This window comes from Podarcis filfolensis (genome assembly GCF_964270895.1).
Source record: "Podarcis filfolensis genome assembly, chromosome: 8".
NCBI classification, from domain to species: Eukaryota; Metazoa; Chordata; class Lepidosauria; order Squamata; family Lacertidae; genus Podarcis; species Podarcis filfolensis.
This window is the reverse complement of record NC_139611.1, coordinates 74372488-74394073: the sequence shown is the minus strand read 5'-3', so window position 1 is coordinate 74394073 and position 21586 is coordinate 74372488. Positions and strand designations below refer to the sequence as shown.

At 47.4% G+C, this 21586-nt stretch overlaps 1 protein-coding gene across 1 annotated transcript; it reads right to left on the bottom strand.

Annotated features, from left to right (window-relative positions):
• Nucleotides 1-1932: 1932 nt before the first annotated feature.
• Nucleotides 1933-15835, bottom strand: HAS1 (hyaluronan synthase 1). Its single transcript, XM_083627278.1, has 5 exons — nucleotides 15092-15835; nucleotides 8229-8926; nucleotides 5305-5530; nucleotides 4432-4564; nucleotides 1933-3781 (listed from the first exon to the last, which is right to left on the bottom strand). Exons 1-5 carry the CDS (start codon nucleotides 15276-15278, stop codon nucleotides 3106-3108), a joined length of 1920 nt encoding a protein of 639 aa, XP_083483404.1. The 5' UTR covers nucleotides 15279-15835; the 3' UTR covers nucleotides 1933-3105.
• Between the last annotated feature and the right edge of the window lie 5751 nt (nucleotides 15836-21586).

The following is a 21586-nucleotide window of genomic DNA, read 5'->3' as shown; positions in this document are numbered from 1 at the left end:
CAAGCTTAACATGAGTCAGTGTTTTTTTGCAGCAGCTATTGCTCTTCTAGGCTGCATCAGCAGAAGTGTAGTGTCCCAGTCAAGGGGGGGGGGGTAATAGTCCCACTCTATTCTGCCTTGTTCAGACCACACCTGGGGTACTATATCCAATTCTGGGTGACACAATTTAAGAAGGATGTTGACAAGCTGGAATGTGTGTAGAGGAGGGCAACCAAGATGATAAAGGGTCAGGAAACCAAGCCTTATGAGAAATGGTTGAGGGAGTTTGGTATGTTTAGCTTGGAAAAGAGGAGACTGAGAGGATATACGATAGCCGTCTTCAGATATCTCAAAGGCTGTTACATGCCACATGGAGCAAGCTTGTTTTCTACAGCTCCAGAAGCTAGGACCTGAACCAATGTTGGTAAGAGCTGTTCAACAGAGGAACAGATGCTCTCAGGTGGTGAACTCTCCTTCCTTGGAGGTTTTTAAAGCAGAGGTTGGATGAGCTGAGATTCCTGCATTGCATGGGATTGGGCTAGATGACCCTTGGCGATCCCTTCCATCACTACAAATCTATGAATCCTTTCCAACCAACTGCTACCTAATACTATAAACTGGAGATTGGACCTGGGATAAGAAGCCTTGCAGCAATCACCTTTTTTTTGTTATTGGTGTATTTAGGCATATCAGGTACTAGAGCTCTTGAACAAATTAGCAAATAAAATTAATACAATTATTGTTGTTCCTTTCAGTTTTGAGATGCAGGAGTTTGTGGCTAAGTGGCCAAGCTACAAAGCATCAAGTATTTGTTTTCAGTCTTCCTTTTGCCACAAACTCACCAGGTGGTCTTAAGGAGGACAACCTCTCTTGGCTTTAGACCCAGCCCCACTCATCTACAATAAGAAGATAAACAAGGAACCGGTGGATGATGTTGGGACTCCAACTCCCATCAGACTCAGCCAACGTGGCCCATAGCCAGGGATGATGGGAGTTGCAGTCTAGCAACATCTGTAGGTCAACAGGTTCTTCAGGAAGACAAGAACTTTGAAAAAGATTGGGGAAAGGTTATAATTTACCTATGAGACCACTGCAAGCAGGTTAAAACATTAACAGAACTTTTACCACACTTGTAAGTAATGGAAAGTATGGATATTTTAGAAGGATAAAAGTTTGGATAAATATTGATATGCAGTTGTAAATATTAACATTAGGACCTGTCAGGGAACTGCCATTGGAGCCAAGAGTGGAGGTAAGGCTCCCCAACGATGCAGGAGAAGGGACCAGCAGGGAGAGAGAGAACACTTCCTTTGGGGAAGGAAATCGGCGTGACACCAGGAAGAAAGGGGAGCAGGGAAGGACTTCGGAGAGAGGGCTCCAAGACTCTTCCACGGACACCAGCGGGGAGAGCCCAGGACCTCCGCTGGCCACGCCCACTCTGCGCAGAAGACTTCCGCGCAGGGAAGCTAGGCGGAGACTTGGCGTCAAGGAGCTTTTATGTTGGAAGAAGTTCAGGAAACGCCCACTGACGGATTCTGCCAGTGACTGACACAGCCACGGAGAAAGGGCTGTCCAGCCAGGGAAAGGTTTAGCCAGACAACGTTGCCTAGAGCAGCAGCCCCCTTACGCACGAGCAACCCCCAATTCCCTTTACAGGACCCTTGAAAGGGATGGGGGGAAGTCAAGAGATTCAGAGCAATCTCAATATTTGGATTTTGAACTGATGTTTGTAATATGTTTATATTTTTCAAAAAAATTAATAAAAAACATATATATATAAAACAAAAAACCCCAGGTTATTCACTGCTGCTGTAAAGATCACAAAGCAACTGCATGCCAAGTGCTTTGAACCTCTGAAAGTGCTATGCAACTGCTAAGTACTGTTTTTATTCGATAGCAAAGTTTCCACCTTCCCTACAAAAGTGAAATTAACGCAAGCACACCAAGGACAAATTTTCCCAAAAAAATATGTTTTATTTTTTAATACCATTTATAAAAAATAACTGTTTTTTAAAAATCCTCATTATTCAATTTTCTTTCTTTTTTTAAAAAAAATCAACAACCATTAAATAGCCCTTATTATTAAAATACAGCAAATAAATAATATCATACTCCTTCATTTTCCTGTAGAAAGGAGCTCCCAAAACTCCAATGGTCAATATTACAATTTAAAAAACAATAACAGAGAGTTGATTAAGGGCGAGTTTGACCCTCTCCTCTCAGCCACAATGCCAATTTCCTTTCCAGGTGAAAGAAACGAAAACAAACAAAGCAAAAACCAAGACAGAAGTTTCCAGCTTCTGTCCCACAACTGTAAACTGTGTTTCTTCTGTAACCATCAAGTGTTCAACAAGTCAAGATAAGACATAGCACTAAGGGATTTCTTTTTCTTGCGGGAAAAAGAGAGGGAAGAGAATCCTTTTATGTGATGCAGGATTCATGTGTGTCAAGGTCTGGTCTCCAGTTCCATCAAAAGGAGGTTACCCACCTCCCTCTTTTCCCAGTCAGATCCAACCTGTTGCATGTGTCAACTGAACAGCAACCATTGGCCAACATCCCTCCATCCTTGTCTCTCTGCTCAGTGGCTGCAGCACTCAAGACTTGGATCTGCAGTGGCATATCAGTGCAATGAGATTGGTTCCTGTGCGTCTGGTGTCCCTGTGGGGTTTCGCATCACCCAGCTGACCCACCCCAGAGATGGCTGCATTTCAAGAAGGAGGAGAAGGCAGACATTTGGCTTTTTTTGGAATGTGAAAAAACTCAAACACTATATAAATAAACTGAGGTCAGAAACATCTCCCAGGACCTAGACCGTTAGCAGCCAAAGAGGGAGAGAAGAGGAGGCTAGGAGACCCTCATGTCTTGCTGGGTAAAAGATCTCCTCCCTGAGATTCAGGCAACCCCGGGGCTTCTAGTCCTAGAAGAGATCCCAAGGAGTGTGTACATCCACTCTGCTGACAGACCACATGATGGAGTGGAAACTCACAGGACACTGAACTCATCATTTCTTAGCCAGGAGTGGCTCCTACGAGATCACTCTTCACTCCTAGACCTTAGGTGAGCACCCAAGCCCTCACTGGTCCGAGATTCTGTCTTACAGTCAGATTTCAGAACCCCCCAGGCCCTTCACACCTGAACACTATAGAAATCCACCCGTTTCCGGCAGCATCTCCGCACCCACAGCCAATAAAGCATGATCATGAACGTCCAGTAGCCGACATAGATGGCTGAGCCAATGAGCAGGTACCAGATCTCGGTCTGCTTGGCCTCGGTTGTCCAGTCAGCTAGGGCCTCCTGGTAGATGGTGTAGACCAGGCCTCCCAAGAGCAGCAGGCCCCAGATGGAGACAGGCAGCAGAGGCATATAGTTCCCCACCATCTTCTTCCTGCCCGAGGTGCCCCAGCTGCTCTTGTTCATCGTGATGATGGCGAAGTACTTGGCCGGCAGCAAGCCGCCCATGTAGAGCACGGCGTAGAGAGACATGAAGATCATGATGAAGTTCTTCCTCAGCCAGCAGGCGTAAAGGGCCTTCACGCAAGCCACCAGCTGGACGCAGAGCAGCACCCACAGGATGTCCCACAAGTTTCCCCCGTAGAAGAGCCGCAGGACGGTGGCCGTGACGAAGAAGGGGAAGATCCCAGCCACCACCGACTCGTAGGTCATCCACAGGTGGTGGCGGTGCCACCAGAGGGCGTTGTAGAGCCACTCACGGAAGTAGGACTTGGTCCAGCGAGTCTGCTGCGCCAGCCATCTCAGGAACACGGACGGCGTCTCCGAGTAGCAGCGGGAGCGGGCAGTGTACCTGGTACACAGAGGAGAAAGGAGGAGAAGTTAAGAATATAATATGTTGTTGTTGTTGTTGTTTAGTCGTTTAGTCGTGTCCGACTCTTCGTGACCCCATGGACCAGAGCACGCCAGGCACTTCTGTCACTTCTGTTTTCCACTGTCTAATATACCGGTAATATAGTCTTCATTCAATTTTGTCTAGAACAGGAATGGGGAACCCGCGGCCCTCCAGATGTCACTGAGCTACAGTGGCATAGCACAGAGGGCACAGGGCTGGTTGCCCCAGGTGCAAAATGGTTAGGGGCACAAAATTTCAGTGCCCGGTTCCATCTCTGGGCTCTGTTGAAAACGGCTTCTCCATGTGAACCAGGAAGTGACCTCTCCAGACAATGGAATGACTATTTTTCTTAACTCTGCAACTGCGCATGCCTGTTCTGTCCATTTCCGTGTCCCCCCCTTCTGCGTAGCCCCGGGCACTGGCAACCCATGCTACGTCACTGACTACGACTCCCATCATCCTTGACCAGCGGCTGTGCTGCCTTGGGGCTGATGGGAGCTGGAGCTACCCAACAAGATGCTGTCTCCTTGCACCTCTCCCATCTCCGTGCCATTTTTCATTCTGCATCACCCTTGCTCCAGAAAACCCAAGTCTCCACATGTTCTTACTTGGTGGCATAGCCAATGCTCAGCATCCGGTTGGTGAGGTGCCGGTCGTCTCCAAAGGTGCAGTGGGTACCCAGGAACTTCTGATTGTACCAGGACTCTAGAAACTGCTGCAGAAGGTCATTCCGATACAGGCCTATAACGGGGGACAAAACAGGTGAGATACAAACGTAAGGTAAAAAGGTAAAAGACCCTTGGATGTTTAAGTCCAGTAAAATTTGACTATGAGGTGCGGCACTCATCTCCATTTTCAGGTCGAGGGAGCCGGCGTTTGTGCACAGACAGCTTTTCCAGGTCATGTGGCCAGAATGACTAAACTGCTTGTGGCACAACGGCAGTCCTTGTTGAGTGCCAGAGCGCACAGAAACACCGTTTAACTTCCCGCCACAGTGGTACCTATTTATCTACTTGCACTGGTATGCGTTCAAACTGCTAGGTTGGCAGGAGCTGGGACAGAGCAACGGGAGCTAACCCTGTCGCATGGATTCAAACCGCTGACCTTCCAATCAGCAAGCACAAGAGGCTCAGTGGTTTAGACCATGGCGCCGCCCACGTCCCTGATACAAATACAGTTATACCTCAGGTTAACGTACCGGAAAGGATTACTTCCAGGTTTTGCCGCTCGCGCATGCGCAGACACGCAAAATGATGTCATGTGCATGCGCAGAAGTGGCGAATCGCGACCCACACGTGCGCAGACACGTGTTGCGTTCTGCTCAGGTTGCGAACGGGGCTCCGGAACAGATCCTGTTCGCAACCAGAGGTACCACTGTATACAACGGGCTGGTAAAACATAACCAGCTTTCTGATCAAACGAATAAAACCGCTTCCTGTTGAAAGTAAAGAGGCGGAACCAACACACAGGGGAAGCCTTACCCAGGGGGCCACTGATACAAGAAACACAGTCAAAGTAAGACTGGCAGGCGCGCTCGATGTTGAAGGCCATCCAGTACCGCAAGCTGCTCATGAAGCTGATATAGGAGTCGGAGAGGTTAAGGATCCGCACATCCCCGCCGACAGCCCCGTAGCGTTCGTTCGACTCCAGCACCTTCACCAGTTCCAGGGTTGCATCTGGGGCCAGCTTGGTGTCCGAATCGCAAACCTGGGAGAGGCCAAGAGATGGAGATTGAGAAGGGACACCCCTAGAATTTGCCAGACAGATCTGAGTTGCCAGAAGCTCAATTTACAGAACACGGGGAAAGTTAGCCAGAGCACTCTCACTTTCAAAGGCTGATTCACACATCTGCACAGTTGTCACTGGAGAATTGTGACACCGAGCAATGACTAAGCTTGCGGTGAAATGCCCCAGCTTTGACACTTTCATGGCTTGGTCAACGCCACAATCCTTTCCAATGTGCAACTGCTAAGTGCACAATAATTAAGTAACACACATGCATGTGTGAAGTAGCCCAGGGTCTGTGGCAAAACCAGAGAATGTATGAAAAGCGTCCCGAAAATGCAACATTCGCGTCTTTGACAAGTGTGATGCAATGGGGGAGAGCACAGACTGTGTGCAGGGAAAGCCCAGCTCAGACGCTGTCTCGGTTTATGGGATTAATTGACTGGCTTGAGGCAAATCAGTCTTTGCTTACCTTGTCTGTAAAACGGGCGCAATTAATGCAAGGATAAGAACAGGAGAAAGGTTATCAAGCATTTTGCACACCCCCAAAGTTAGAAATGACACTTCTTTGGCTAAGGAGTGATGTACAAATGAGGGAGAATGAATGGCTCATATTGCAGAACATTAAGTGGATCAATAGTTTGGTTGAAGATGGCTGGGAAGCAAGGAGTGGAGGAGAACCTTATGAAAACTAATTTGTAAAGCACAGTTAATTATATGGATGCAATACTCTGTTACACTGAAAGAGAGACAGAAATTTGGGTTATATGGTTAGCCAGGTAAGAAGCTGATGGAGATACAGGTGGGACCCTGAGAGTAGGGCATGATGGGTAGAGGTCAAAGGGCAAAACTTCACCATCTTGATGAGGTTTGCTCCTCATCACAACCCAGGGAAGCAGCTTAGGTTTTGCAAAGTAAGTAATGAGCTACATGTTTAATAAGGCTTAATAAGGATAATTACCATGTTGAACATTTTCCTCTTTCAACAATACTTTTAAGCGGCAATCTATCCCTGTTGGCATCTGTATTGGAGTTGAAATCATTTCTATATATGCAATTGTTTTAGCTGCATTTTTACATGCAGTTTTTTAAAATATACACTTTTATTGTATTATGTACTTGCTCTGAGATGCTAAAGAAGAAGCGATGCGTAAACGAAATTAGATGAACAGATTCATGCAGATTGCAGAAGCTTCCCCTCCCCCTTGCTGAAGAATTGGGGTTTCCTTGGGACAAGGTTTCTATCTCTCCCGCCCCCACCCCCAGAGTATATACATGAAAGGTCTGCAACTGGAAACTCCAGGACAAATCCACCCTGGTGTCATCTGGCCCACTCCTTGCCAGCCTGTGAGGCAAAAAGCAACATCTGGATTTGGTGGATTTGGCAGGAGGCAATTTTGGAAACAAAGTTGGGGCAGGGGCAGAGTCTTTGGCTTGCTGCTCCTCTTCTGCTTTGTCAGTCTCGCACTCCAGCAAAATTAGTTGGTGACCAGGGATGCCTCCAGAGTTAAGGGCAGCGTGTCGCCCTTGAGAATAAGCTTGAAAGGGTCAAATTAGATATTAAAGCCCAGAGGTAGTAGGAGAGGAGATAGTTCATAGGTAGCATGACTAGGCAAAACCAAGAAAAATAAATTCTGTACCCAGATAAGCTGGACTGTGGAAATTAAACAAATTTCCATATATTTCCGTATTTTGCACAATCAATTCTGCTTCCCATAGTAAAGTGTTAGGGGCCGCTCCCTTTGACTCGCAGAAGCACGCTCTCTTCAGGCACTGACTCGCACACTTCTAAAAGGTCAATCCTAACAAGCCACAAGGGTCTGGCTAGCAACTGAGCATTTGTTTTTAAATAAACCAAGTTTGTAGCTCTTATGGCATAAGTCAATAACTGGAGAAGACGACGACTCAGTGGGATTTGTGTGGGTCAGGAAACAGAGGCTTCGGTGCTTCGCCTTGCCTCATCCTATCCCTGTCTCGGAATGCCGAACCCTTCAACCAACGCCATATTTTGGTATTTTTCTGAGCTTCTGCAGAAATCACAGAATGCACTTAAATATACACTTCAGCGGTTGTCAAAGTCTACACTGAGGAACCACAAGCTTCCTTGTAAGCTGACCAGGAGCACCTTAATGAGGTTAGCAATGGAAGAAGCAGTTGCCCATAATTACTGATCTTCCAATGTGCAGCCAGAGAAGAACGGTGAGCATATTGTTGAATTGCACAGCTGGAAGGGACCCCAGGGATCATCTAGTCCAACCCCAGGATTCTCAGCTAAAGCAACCCTGACTGTCCAACCTCTGCTCAAAAGCAAACGCTGTGCATTCTCACTGCATGCAGTGAGGCACGACACATGGCAGGGCAGGGCTGTTCAAGAGGTGGAATGAGACAACCGTTTCAGGCAGCAGGCACAGGAGACTGGCAAACTCAAGCACCCCTTCTCTTTCCCCCTTAGGGCCATTCGCCTTCCTGCTTCTGCTGCTAGCACCTTACCCGTGTGGCAAGGATCTCTGCCTTTCCCACCATCTCCTCCCTGCTTTCTGCTTTAATTCCCCCTTGAAGTGCAACAGCCTTTCTCTGCTGCGGGAAATGTTGGCCCAGTCCCTATCTCTCAGCCTGGAGGACATTGCGGGATGGGATAAAACAAACAAGGAAGCGAGACAACCGGATAGGAGCCATTTACCTGGACGTAGTCCACCGAGTTGCCCAGGGCCTTGAAAGCTGTGTACATGACTTCCCTCTTCCCTCCCCATTTCTGCATGATGCAGACACATCTCTTGGTCCGGATCAGCTCTTCTACAGCCAGCTGCCCGAGGTCGTCCATATCTATTTCACTGTAGACAGGCGGCTCATCTCCGGCTTGGTAGCCGCTGTCCCCTTCGTCTACATCCAACAGAGGCTGCTGGTGGTAGTTGTTCTCCCAGACAAACGTCCCCACGTCTTCCCCAGCAAAGACCTCTTGGAACATGTCCATCATGTACCGGTCGTCAGGGCTGTTGCCATCGATCACCATGATGACCCGGAGCTTCTCTGGAGGGTACAAAGTTGCCTTAACAGACTCGAGGCACTCGCGGAGGTAAGCCGGGTCCTCCTGGTAAGCGGAGATGGTGAGAGCCACCGTCTTGGTGTAGCTGCAAGTCAGAGAGTCCCTCTTCATCCTCTTGTGCTCCAGGAAGGCAAAGAAGCTCTGGATGATGAGGTGGGCCGTGAGGAAGGCCCCGTAGAGGCCAAATGCCATAATGTGGTACCGGTCGGAAGCCAGCTGGTTCCCCGAAATGTAGGCCCATGCCAATATGGACAGTATGAGCAGCGCAAAGCCGATGGTGACGATCCGACGTCCGATAGAGACAACGCCCTTTGGCAGTATGGTGACATCCATCCCTGGAAGGAATAGTCAAGGTAGTGAGTGAGCTGGATTGTTCTCAGGAGAATTTATTGTCGATGGAATGGGGCCACCCCACAGTGTAAGTGCTCTCTGGGCAGCACACAAAACAAACACAACAATTGCAATGCAAAACAAACTATTAAAAACCCATTAAGCATGCAGATGGTATTTACTGTATTTTTTGCTCTATAAGACTCACTTTTTCCCTCCTAAAAAGTAAGGGGAAATGTGTGCGCGTCTTATGGAGCGAATGCAGGCTGTGCAGCTATCACAGAAGCCAGAACAGCAAGAGGGATTGCTGCTTTCACTGCGCAGCGATCCCTCTTGCTGTTCTGGCTTTTGAGATTCAGAATATTTTTTTTCTTGTTTTCCTCCTCCAAAAACTAGGTGCGTCTTGTGGTCTGGTGCATCTTATAGAGCGAAAAATACGGTATTGAACATTTATCCACAGGTCAAGAATACACACGGCACTATTCAGAGGCAGTGGGGAAACAAGATGGCTGAAAGACTCTGGGAGCAGGGAGGGCAGATTTGTGCCACCTGGACCCCTGCTCCCAAAAGCCCACAGCGGCTTCATCCCAACAGACAAGAGTGCAGAAATGTTGTGGGCAGGAGAACAGGAGGTGAGTACTATGGCAAGTTGCGACTCGCTGGACTTTTCTTCCCCACATCAACAACTTGTAGCATGGGGGTTGTACCCACCGGCATCTGGGCAGGAGGTATAAACCTGGGACCCACTGCAGATGGCAGAAGGCTGCTAAGAGCACTACCCAGGTACAGTAATCTCAAAGGGGCAATAAAAAAAATACGGTCTCCCCTTTTGGGTTTACACCCTGAGGAATGGGAACACCCAGCTCTGGACAAATTTAATAAAGACTGTTGTGGGGCTGGTTCTAGAGCGAGAGGTGAAATGGCTGAGGGGCTTTTGTCCCTTGTTGTTTCCCATGATTAACAAAGCCAGAATAAATTATGTGCAGAATTTAGGATCCCCCCCCCTTTGCATAGTTTACCAAAGTCACATTGTTCAGCTTCTTAGTGGCAGAATCTGGATTTCCTGGGTGCATTAAAAATAAATAAATTTCAGCTTTCAATCCACACGGCTCTGGTGTTTACTGCTGGTCCCTAAGAGATGTAGAAAATGGCCTCACCTGCGTATCTCAAAGGGCGAAAGATTTATGGGCAAAGGAACAACCTCTCTATGGGCTCAAAGCAGTGTCCTGTTTAAAGAGGAATGCCAGCTCCAAGGATCATTCTGAGATGCTCACTTGTAACCAGTGCAGAAGCACAAGAAGGGGCATAAAATCTCTTAGAATGGCAACGGCGCCCACCTGAGAAGTGCTGGAACTGAGTTCCTATGAGTTCTCCCTGAAAAAAAGCCCTGGTGCTTAGACTTTAAAGGCTGTGGTTTCTTGCAAGTCTAGGCACAGACTACAGTGGTACCTCGGGTTACATACACTTCAGGTTACAGACTCCGCTAACCCAGAAATAGTGCTTCAGGTTAAGAACTTTGCTTCAGGATAAGAACAGAAATCATGCTCCAGCGGCATGGCGGCAGCAGGAGGCCCCATTGGCTAAAATGGGGCTTCAGGTTAAGAACTGTTTCAGGTTAAGAACAGACCTCCGGAACAAATTAAGTACTTAACCCGAGGTACCACTGTACTACCATAGACGATGCTGTCTCTTTCTCCCTAGCCAAAATCTGTCATCTTGAACCTTTGGGGTGTGTACACCACCTACAGGCAAGAATGATGTACTGCACCAGAGACCCAGAGTTAATATACCTGTCAAGTTATCCCATCTTTCACATATGGGTGGGGGTATATGGACCCAACCAGAGGCTGAGCCATGATTTGCATTAAAGCCAACAATGGAACAGGGCTCTTGGCTAGCCTGCAACAACCCCCCACCCCCCAAGAAGAGGGCGATAGCCAATCTGTTTGGAGATTGCTGGTCCCACTATTAAATGTTTACACAAGTTTCTCTCCAGGTTCCTCCACTCCAAACTAACCTCCTGGCAGGGGCTCAGGCTAACTCTATAAAAAATTATTAATAGAGCCAAGGAAGAGGCGTTTTCAAAAAGATTACAGCAAATGACACCAACGGGTCATTGAATAAATAAATGACAAAGTGCTTGACACAGTACATACCATTTGCACACCCCACTTAGCAAATGGAACAGAAATCCTGTGTTGTTGTTTTTCCCCTCGCTTGCCCCTTCCTGCAACAGCACATGAAAATCTCCTTCCTCCTATTTTAACCGTAAATATCAAGTGAAATCCTGCGCATACTTACTTAAGGATAAGTCTCACCGAACTCAAGTGTGTAGGCATGAATAAGATTGCACTGCCAAACCCAGAATTCCTGGCCTCTCAGAGCCGCTGGTAAAATCTAGGGCTTATCCACACCAGACCAAAATGTAGACCCCAGCTCAGTTTTGTTCCAGAAACTTTCTTCCTTTAAACACAGAGTTTTTGATCATTGCCATTTTGGACTTTCCAATGATAAACAAGCAAACACCTTTAAAGGGAGAAAAGTCCAGGACAGCACTGGGATGACAGCCTGTGGACACCCCCACATCACTGAAGAAAACCCCCATTTTGTGCCACAAGCCTTTAGGGAGCCCTCTAGCTCATGGGTAGGCAAACCATGGCCTGGGGCCGGATCCGGCCCAATCGCCTTCTCAATCCGGCCTGCGGACGGTCTGGGAATCAGTGTGTTTTTACATGAGTAGAATGTATCCTTTTATTTAAAATGCATCTCTGGGGCCTGCCTGGTGTTTTTACATGAGTAGAATATGTGCTTTTATTTAAAATGCATCTCTTGGTTATTTTTGGGGAATAGGAATTCGTTCATTCCCCCCCCCAATATAGTCTGGCCCCCCACAAGGTCTGAGGGACAGTGGACTGGCACCCTGCTGATAAAGTTTGCTGACCCCTGTCTAGCTTATGCATTTCTCTACAAACCATTGAACAGCAAACCCCACACTCTAACCACTATGCACCACTACTCCAATCTCTTCTGCTGCTAGAGCAACCTGAAGCAACATTTGGAACTGGCCTTCCAAAAAGCCTGGTCCTGCACTCCCTCGGTGGTGAACGCACACAACCATCGGTGACCCCAAACACGCAGCTTACGTGAGCCCAGATTATCATATGTGTACAGACATACCAGGAAGCCAAATAAAGAGTTGCCCCTGTGGCTTGATAGAACCAGGGTTGGCCCCAGACATTTGGGCACCGGAGGCGAATCAGAAATTGATGCCTCCCCCATTGCAGTTTGTGAGGGGTGCTTTTTTATATGCAGCCAAGGCTCCTCACACCCCACGGTCTTGATGCGGATCCTTGCTGCCCCGTTCTTCTCGATGCTAATCTTCACTTGGGAAATACTGGAAATATCTCCCCCATGCCCATTTTCAATCCCCCTTTCTTTTCAGTGCTGATCTTCACTGCCCCCTAACTTCCGACGCTGATCTTATTTATTTTTATTTTATTTATTAAATTAATTTACCGCCCTTCACCAAAAGATCTCGGAGTGGTTCCCAGAATAAAATACAAGGTAATTAAACCAAAACAGCAAAACAATACCCTCCCCCCTCCCCAAAGACACATTTAAAAGGCTGTAGAATATTAATCAGCCAAAGGCCTAGTTGAACAGGAACCGTTTCGCCTAAAGCCTTAAAAAATATATGGTGAAGGTGCCAGGTGAACCTCCCTGGGGAGAGCATTCAACAAATGGGGAGCCACTACAGAAAAGGCCCTTTCTCGTGTTTGCCAGCCTCTGGACCTCATGTGGTGGAAGCATACAAAGAAGGGTCTCAGATACTGAACACAGAGAGGCAGTCTTCACCCTTTTCACATTGCTGCATTGGAGACCTAGTGATGAAAGAGGCGGCTGACAGGTTTGAGCTTCTTTTCCATCAGCCTCCTCTCTTGCTGCTGTGCCACCCTTTTTCCAGAGGGGAGCAGGCAGCAGTGGGGCACAGTGGGGGCAGTGGCAGAGCACACCCCTCCCAACTGCCCAGAGCCTGCCGCCCGAGGTGGATGCCTCACCTTGCTCATGGGCAGGCCGGCCCTGGTTAGAATTCCACCACAACCATTTTAGGGTGGAGTGGCTGCTATACCCACATTGGGTAGGAGGAAGTTCGTTGTTCAAATCCCAACTCAGCCACAAATTCCATAGGCAACCTTCCATCAGCACCTGAGGTCAATACAGTTGGTCTACCTTTTTCTCGGTTTTTTGTAAGGTCCACTGCCGATGAAGCTAACCAGGAAGCCAAAGGCATTTCAAATGAAGGGTCACAACTCATAGAATCTTAGAGGCAGAAGGGACCCAAGAGTCATCTAGTCCAACCCCATTGTGATGTGGGCACGGGCACCACTTTTGCCTCCAATATAATCACTTCCCCAAAACATCCCCCTAACCGTTTGACCACAGGCAGCGGTGGGATAAACGGCACATGTATGTATACCTGAAGGAGCGTCTCCACCCCCATCGTTCTGCCCGGACACTGAGGTCCAGCGTCGAGGGCCTTCTGGCGGTTCCCTCGCTATGAGAAGCCAAGTTACAGGGAACCAGGCAGAGGGCCTTCTCGGTAGTGGCACCTGCCCTGTGGAACGCCCTCCCACCAGATGTCAAAGACAAAAAAAACTACCAGACTTTTAGAAGACATCTGAAGGCAGCCCTGTTTAGGGAAGCTTTTCATGTTTAATAGGTTATTGTATTTTAATATTCTGTTGGAAGCCGCCCAGAGTGGCTGGGGAAACCCAGCCAGATGGGCGGGGTATAAATAATAAATTATTATTATTATTATTATTATTATTATTATTATTATTATTCCATGAAAAGAAAACCCTCCTTTCCACCACTTCTTAAAAGGTACCTTGAAAACTACAAAGAGCCACCCCTGGAGGATTGCTTGGAGTGATTAGACTTCTAAGAATCAGTGTTCTGGAGTACAGATCTTCCAGCCCAGCTTTTCAGGTATATGTGACAGATCAAAGTACCCACCAGACTGAGATAGGTTCTGCAGGCTGATTAAAATGTTGGCATCCCATCAGCATTCATGCCAACCTGTATCAATCAATGTGGCAGCAGGCTCAGAACTCGGCAACCTCACTATCAGTGTCGTTGCCAGTCCTTTGTGCCAGCTCATTCACAAACAACATTATGATCCTTGGATGATGCTACCGAGATAAACTGGGGACCTTTTTTATGCAAATCAAGACTTGTACATGTCTTGCAGCTGAAGTCTTTTCCTTGTAGTGTACACAGCAAGCCTCCACCCCCCACAAGCTGCCCTACACCTGCATGCTCCCACCTTTGCACTGACCACTAGGCTCTCCCCTTCTGCCCCCTGGGAGCAGCTCAACCACGGCTTTTCAAGTCACATTCCAGGTTGCAACCACTAACCGCTACTTCCAGCTCTGTTGCAACAAGGAGTGGAGTTTTGGCAGTAAGCGGGGAGGTGAACAAGCACCTTATTTTACTCCTGATAAATCAACCCAGCCTAAGTATTGCAATTGCTCATTTGGACCAGGAACTCATAATTGGCACCTCAAAGTGCATTAAAGCAAAACACACGAGAAGAGAACTCAAGGAACTTCCAAGCACTCAGTTACCAACTCAAACGGCGAGGAGGGGCAGAAATACATTTTTAAAAAAGCTTTCCAACTAGTCTCTATCAAGTGATCTGAAGTATTCATATATACACAGGTCACCAGCCCCCACCCTGCTGTTGGGGCTTTAAGATCCAGTCACTCTATCCCTCCAGCAACATTAGAGCTTATTTTTCTAGGTTGGGGAGTGGGGGAAGGAGGGATGCAGAGTTTCAACGCCTCTGGAAATACCACTGCAACTGAAAGCCCTTGAAATATAATACTAACCCAACTGAAGTCTTAATTGCCCCATGCAGAGGGGCTTATTTGTAGCTACTAAGTGCTGAGTGAATTGCACTCTGCATGTGCTCAAGGGCGCGGTGGCTTTCTTTCTTTTGAGCGGCCATCCAGGGTCAAGCCCTGGCACCAATTCAGCATCAATTTAAACCACTAGCTCACACTACCCCCTCTCTCTCAAAGCAAAAGACGCCCAGGCTCCCTGACCCACGAGACCTTGCCCCCCACCCAGCCACCCTCCAGCAGCAGGCTCGCTGTCCCGTCTCTCACCTGCGGCGCTGGGGCGGCCGGAGCCCGTGTGCGATCCGGGTTTGGTTGCGGGGAAGTCTGGTTTGTTTGATGTCTGGCGGGGAAGCTTTTGAATCTCGCGAGGTGGGGGGGAGAGGAGGAGGGCGGATTGGAGGGGAGGCGGCCCCTGACGTGCGTCAAGGCTGGGCTGGGGCCCATCTGATGTCATTGGGATCACTCACGCCCCAGTAATGCCGTTTTAGGGTCTGAGCCCCATCCCGTGGTGGAACACGCCCATCCATTCGCACACGTTGCTTTGCAGCCTCCAAGGAGTCTCCGGCTACTTTATCAACTCTCAAGCTGGGACTTAACTGGAACCGGATTTCCAGTGCCGGAAAAGAGTGCTCCTGAGAACGTGCCGAGTGCACTGCCCCTCGAGCTGCGTAAAAGCGCAGCTGGCCGACGCACTAGGCATCCAGCATTAGAAGGGCGGGATCGAGGCTAGCAGTCAGGGGAGAAGCCTTGAATCCCGCACACAGCAAACATTTAAAGCCCCCTTCTGGGAACTGTAGTTTCGACAAAGCTACCGTTCCCAGCTCTCTGAACAAACGGATTTCCTGGCACGTGGGTGGGTGCGCTTTGACTGGTTATTTTATTTTTTTAAAGATATGGTGTGTCACTCGCGTTGAGCACTTTTTTTCCCCGTCTGGAGAATGATCCTCCTGCGTGCGTTTACTCGGAAGTAAGCCTCCCTGACCTTGATGGGTTTACTCCCGAGAAAGCGCGCACAAGGCGGCTGCCACGATGCAAGCCTCTTCACATTTTGCAGGGAGGGTGTGGACAAACCCGGAGAATTTCCAGGAACAGCTGTCAGTAGTCGTGCTAAAGTTCTCGAGTGCCTTGTGGAGAAGAAAAAGGATTTCCCCCCCCCTGCAAAAGCCGAGCGGGAAGGCAGGGGGATTTGTATTTCGTAATCTGGCTGGGTGGACTTCGGAAGAAAATTGGAGGGTGGGGCAGTCCAGCTGTGGGATGGGGAGGGTAGAGATGGAGAATAGAAGGTGGATTTGGGCTACAGGAGAGTGTTTGAGCCGGGAGGAGGAGGAGGAAGGGGATCAGAGCAGATGATGGCCAGGGGTCAAAGATGTGGGTCAGATGCGTTACTGAAGGAGGCAAGTCAAGGAGCTGATAAGGGGATCCCTGGGTTATAAAGCAGGGCCAGGGGCATCTGTGAGACATGGTTGGCAAACAAGAAGAAAGGAGCCCATGGACAGATGTTATGAGGCAATTGACACATCGTGCGTCAAATTGTGGATCCTCCTGGGCCCGTTAAGTGCCAAGGCCGTGAGGCAAGCTAGACAAAACCAAACCAGAAGCATTATAATGTTTGCTGGGCTCTTGTATGTGGTTTATATCCCATAGAGAGAGCAAGAGACTCTTAATTTCAGGGTTGTGGGTTTGAGTTCCACGTTGGGCAAAAAGGTTCCTGTGTTGCAGGGGGTTGGACTAGATGACCCTCGTGGTCCCTTCCAACTCTACAAGTTCTATGACTGTAAGGTAGGTTAGGCTGAGAGGCAGAGATTGGCTGCTGGGAACTGCAAGTGGATGGGGGAACCCTGTTGGGCTCAGGCGCTGATTTTGGGTATCTCAGAGCCGACTGGTTGGCTCCCGTGAATGCAAGATGCCAGCCAATATGGCCTTCAAAAATTTATTTTCGTTTTCTTACTGCATTTAGCACCCACCTTTTCTCCAAAGAGCTCAAGTTGGCATACACAACAACCCTGTGAGGTAGGTTAGGCGGAGAGATGCTGGCTTGTCCGAAGACACCCAGTGGGATGAGTGGGTGGGATCCAGTATTTCCCCCCTTCATTTTTATTAAAGAAAAAGTAATTAAAAGTGCGCGCACGCGTGTGTGTGCAAACACACACACACTTTTTATGACACAAGAAATAAAAGATAAAAGGGTGGCGATCAGAAAGGCGATCAGATCTTATCATTGTGTTCCAATGTATTATAAATACTGACGTATCCATAAATCTGTACGTCTACGTTCTTAAGAAACATGCTTATCTATATGTACTGTATTAAGAAATACATACCAATACAAATTTAAATAAGAGAGTTGGAGGACAACATATTCTTGTCATATAGCAACAAAAGGCACATTAAAGGTAAAGGTAAAGGGACCCCGACCATTAGGTCCAGTCGTGGACGACTCTGTGGTTGCGGCACTCATCTCACTTTATTGGCCGAGGGAGCTGACGTACAGCTTCCGGGTCATGTGTCAGCATGACTAAGATGCTTCTGGGGAACCAGAGCAGCACACGGAAACGCCGTTTACCTTCCCGCCGGAGCGGTACCTATTTATCTACTTGCACTTTGACGTGCTTTTGAACTGCTAGGTTGGCAGGAGCAGGGACCGAGCAACGGGAGCTCACCCCGTCGCGGGGATTTGAAAAAGGCACATTACTACCCTTCTTTTTCATTTTTAGCTAGGGAAAATGTCATTATCGGTTCCAAAACCTATCTATTTAGGTTATCATGCCAATATAGGGCCACAGACGCACGCAGGTTTAATAATGAGACTCCAAAATAAAAATAAGCAGGCTAGGCCTGCCCTGGTCCCCTCTAAATTTCACCTCTGCTGTGAGATATGAATGCCTCTGGTCCTCTTCAGGTGGGAAGGTTAAACTCTCTGTTTTTAAGAACACCTCCCTCCTCCCGACCAAATTTCCTTATTTAATTAGGGTTGCCATATTTCAAAAAGTGAAAATCCGGACACGAAAGTTGTTGTGGTTTTTTGTTTGTTTGTTTGTTTTGTTTTTTGGCCAAAGTTGTTGAGCTCCCCCCACCCTGACATTTCAAGCTCTTTTCAAAAATTCCCCTCGGATGTCGTTTTTGAAGGGTGAATCACGGCAATGTCTGGGAAATTCTGGATGTATGGCACCCCTAATTTAATGCCAGTCACTCTTTCAGCCTGAGCTATGTCATAGTGTTGTTGTGCAAGAGGATAAAATGGGGCAGGGTGTGGGAATAATCAGTTCCAGCTCCTTGGAGTAATAGTAGGACATAAAACAAAATTCTTAGTCCTGCAACTTGTAGTCAATTTTTTTTTAAAAAAAAGATCTGTTTTTAATACAAGTTCCATTGAACACTATGCCTTCTTCTAAAATGGTGCCTGCTGAGAGTCGCCAGTCACTCCTTCTCTCAGCCCGGTCTACCTCATAGGGTAGTTGTGAAAAGGAGCAGAGAGGAGCCATGTATGCTGTCCTGAGCTCCTTGGAGAAAAGCCAAATTATAGATAATCCTCAATCATTAGCAATAATAGTAATAACAATTCTGCACTTTCACCGGAACATACACAGAGTTTAATATTATTCAATTCAAACTCAGGCTAAGATTTCTTTCTTCGGACCAAAGCGGCCTGAATAAAAACCACATTAAAATACAAACAAAGGTCCTGTTTAAAAGTTAAAATGTTATAAATACCAAATACCAACTTGACAGTCATGGCTTTCCCCAAAGATTTGGGGAAGTGTCGTTCGTTAGGAGTGCCGAGAGTTGCTGGGGGACCTCTTACAAAGCTACAATTCCCAGAACTCTTCAACTACAGTTCCCAAAATTATTTGGCAGAAACCAGTACTGTTAAAGTGTTATAAGAGTGCTGTAAATATATATTGTGTATCTTAGTTTTGTGTATATTGTGTATCTTAGTTTTGTTTTGTTTTTTACCAGACGTCAACTGCTAGTTTTGGGGAATATGTGACAGGGTATACATATTTTTTAACATGTGTGGCCATTTTTACATGTATCTCACAGAGTCAGGGGTTTTTATTTCTTTCTGAGTCAGACACACAATTGCCCTCAGAGATTTCTTTTTTCCCTTTTACACAGAACTTCCACGTTAAAGCAAACAGCCTCCCATGTCCTTAAACCACACGAAGCTTTCGCTCCGGTCCAAAAACGGACACCAGGGACTCTGCTGCTGGAATGAAATTTATTTTGACTTCTGCGCATCTCTCGCAAAATCTCTCCTCTGCCTTCACAGAAGCCAGGCCCCATTCTGGCTTATGTCACCCCGCCTCAGGTTTTGACACACAGAATCTCTGCTCCAGATGCTGCTGGGATTAGTCACTTCAGAAGCTGGCCTGCAATCTCTTTTAGGGCTTCCCAATCCCAGGACAACATCCCCGCCTAACGGGTCAGCAAAGGGCAAATTCCCCCATAGCCAGGACAGCCTGTAACTTCCAGTTCAAAGGGCTTTCCCCTGAAATGTGAAGCGATAGTGGAAAGGCCAGAGACCAGGCATAGACAAGACTTCAGTAGTCCACCCTCTTCATTTTATCTCAGGCAACGATTTGGCCATCCCAAGACTTTCCTCCATAAATGAAACTCTCCTTCAGGTTCTGGAGCATTGCATTTTCAGATATATATCACACCCTCCAACATTTCACCAATGAAAATAGGGATGTTCTATGTAACAACAACAGCAATTTTATTATCTATATGCCACCCGTTAAACATCAAATAACTTTCCTACATAGGGCCGGCTGCCTTTAGATGTCTTCTAAAGGTTGTACAAATAAATTTAAAAATTGTCTAGTAGCACCTTAGAGACCAACTAAGTTTGTTCTGAGTATAAGCTTTTGTGTGCATGCACACTTCTTCAGATGCATGCACACAAAAGCTTATACCCAGAACAAGCTTAGTTGGTCTCTAAGGTGCTACTGGACAATTTTTAATTTTTTTTTTTATTTCGACTGCGTCAGACCAACATGGCTACCTACCTGACTCTAAAGGTTGTACAGTTACTTATCTTCTTGGCTCAGGAAGTCGCATAACTCCATACCATCCCAAATTTCTCTGACGTCCTAAGGAAAAGCGGGACATTCCAAGATCAAATCAGAAACCGGGACAGCTTCTATACATCTGGGACTGTCCCTGGAAAATAGGGACACTTGGAGGGTCCGACATCCTATTTAACAACAACAACCACCCTTTTATTATTTATACCCTGCCCATCTGACCGGGTTGCCCCAGCCACTCTGGGCAACTTCAAACATATACTAAACACAATAAAACATTAAACATTATAAAACTTCCCTATACAGGGCTGCCTTCAGGTGTCTTCTAAAGTCTATACTGTATCTCATTGGCTCAGGGGTTGCATAACTCCATACCTTCCAACATTTCTCTGATGAAAATAGGGATATCCTAAGGAAAAGTGGGATGTTCTGGAGTCAAATCAGAAACTGGGATGGCTTCTGTAAATCCGGGACTGTCCCTGGAAAATAGGGATGCTTGGACGGTCTGATATATATGTCTTTAAAAGAACACATTTTATAGAATAGGCCGTTTGTTGTTGTTGTTTAGTCATGTCAGACTCTTCGTGACCCCATGGACCAGAGCACGCCAGGCACTCCTGTCTTCCACTGCCTCCCGCAGTTTGGTCAAACTCATGCTGGTAGCTTTGAGAACACTGTCCAACCATCTCGTCCTCTGCCATCCCCTTCTTGTGCCCTCAGTCTTTCCCAACATCAGGGTCTTTTCCAGGGAGTCTTCTCTTCTCATGAGGTGGCCAAAGTATTGGAGCCTCAGCTTCACGATCTGTCCTTCCAGTGAACACTCAGGGCTGATTTCCTTAAGAATGGATAGGTTTGATCTTCTTGCAGTCCATGGGACTCTCAAGAGTCTCCTCCAGCACCATAATTCAAAAGCATCAATTCTTCGGCGATCAGCCTTCTTATAGGCCTTGGGCATTCAAGCACTAGGCCTGGTTAGAGGGTTGGACTGGGACTTAGGAGACCAAGGTTCAAATCCCAACTCAGTCATGATGAAGTTGACCGGGTAAACTTGGGCCAGTCACTGTCTCTCAGCCTAACCTACGTCACAGGTTTGCTGCGGGGATAAAATGTGGAAGGAGGGGAACCATGCTCACCACCTAAAACTGCTTGCAGGGAAGATGGCACAGAAATGCAATAATAAGCAATAAACTGGCCAGAGGAGAAAGCAATGCCCACAGTTCTGTCAATGCCTGTCAGTTTTTTTTTTAAAGCACACATGCCACCAGTCATACACCAGGCCTCCCTTTCCACCAGACAGGCTCTGTGTTTTACAACCTTGTCTCCCATCAAAGCCCTACAAAGAGCATTTTGCATCTCCAGTAAACGAACATGTATGGTTCCCTTTCCGCAGTAACTGGTCCGTTCAGCATGAATGTCCCATAGCCTTCCCAACTTACGACAGCCAGCACTTCCATTCCTCCTTAGCATCTATATCTGATTCTGAAACTCAGCCGGTTTATTTGTAGGTGACCAAGGACAAAAATGAGATGGTCGGGAAGACAGGCGAGGATTTCCGAGCCATGATATAGCCTCCCTCTTTCCTTTGCGAAAAACAGCAGAGAAATAAATCTGGTTGCATGTGCGTGCACACACACAAATGCAGCTTAGGCACCATTTGCCAAGTAACAGATCTGTGGGAAGTTAGCCTGGGCTTGGCACACTTGACTGATTGCTGCCCCTGAGGCAATTGTCAGTG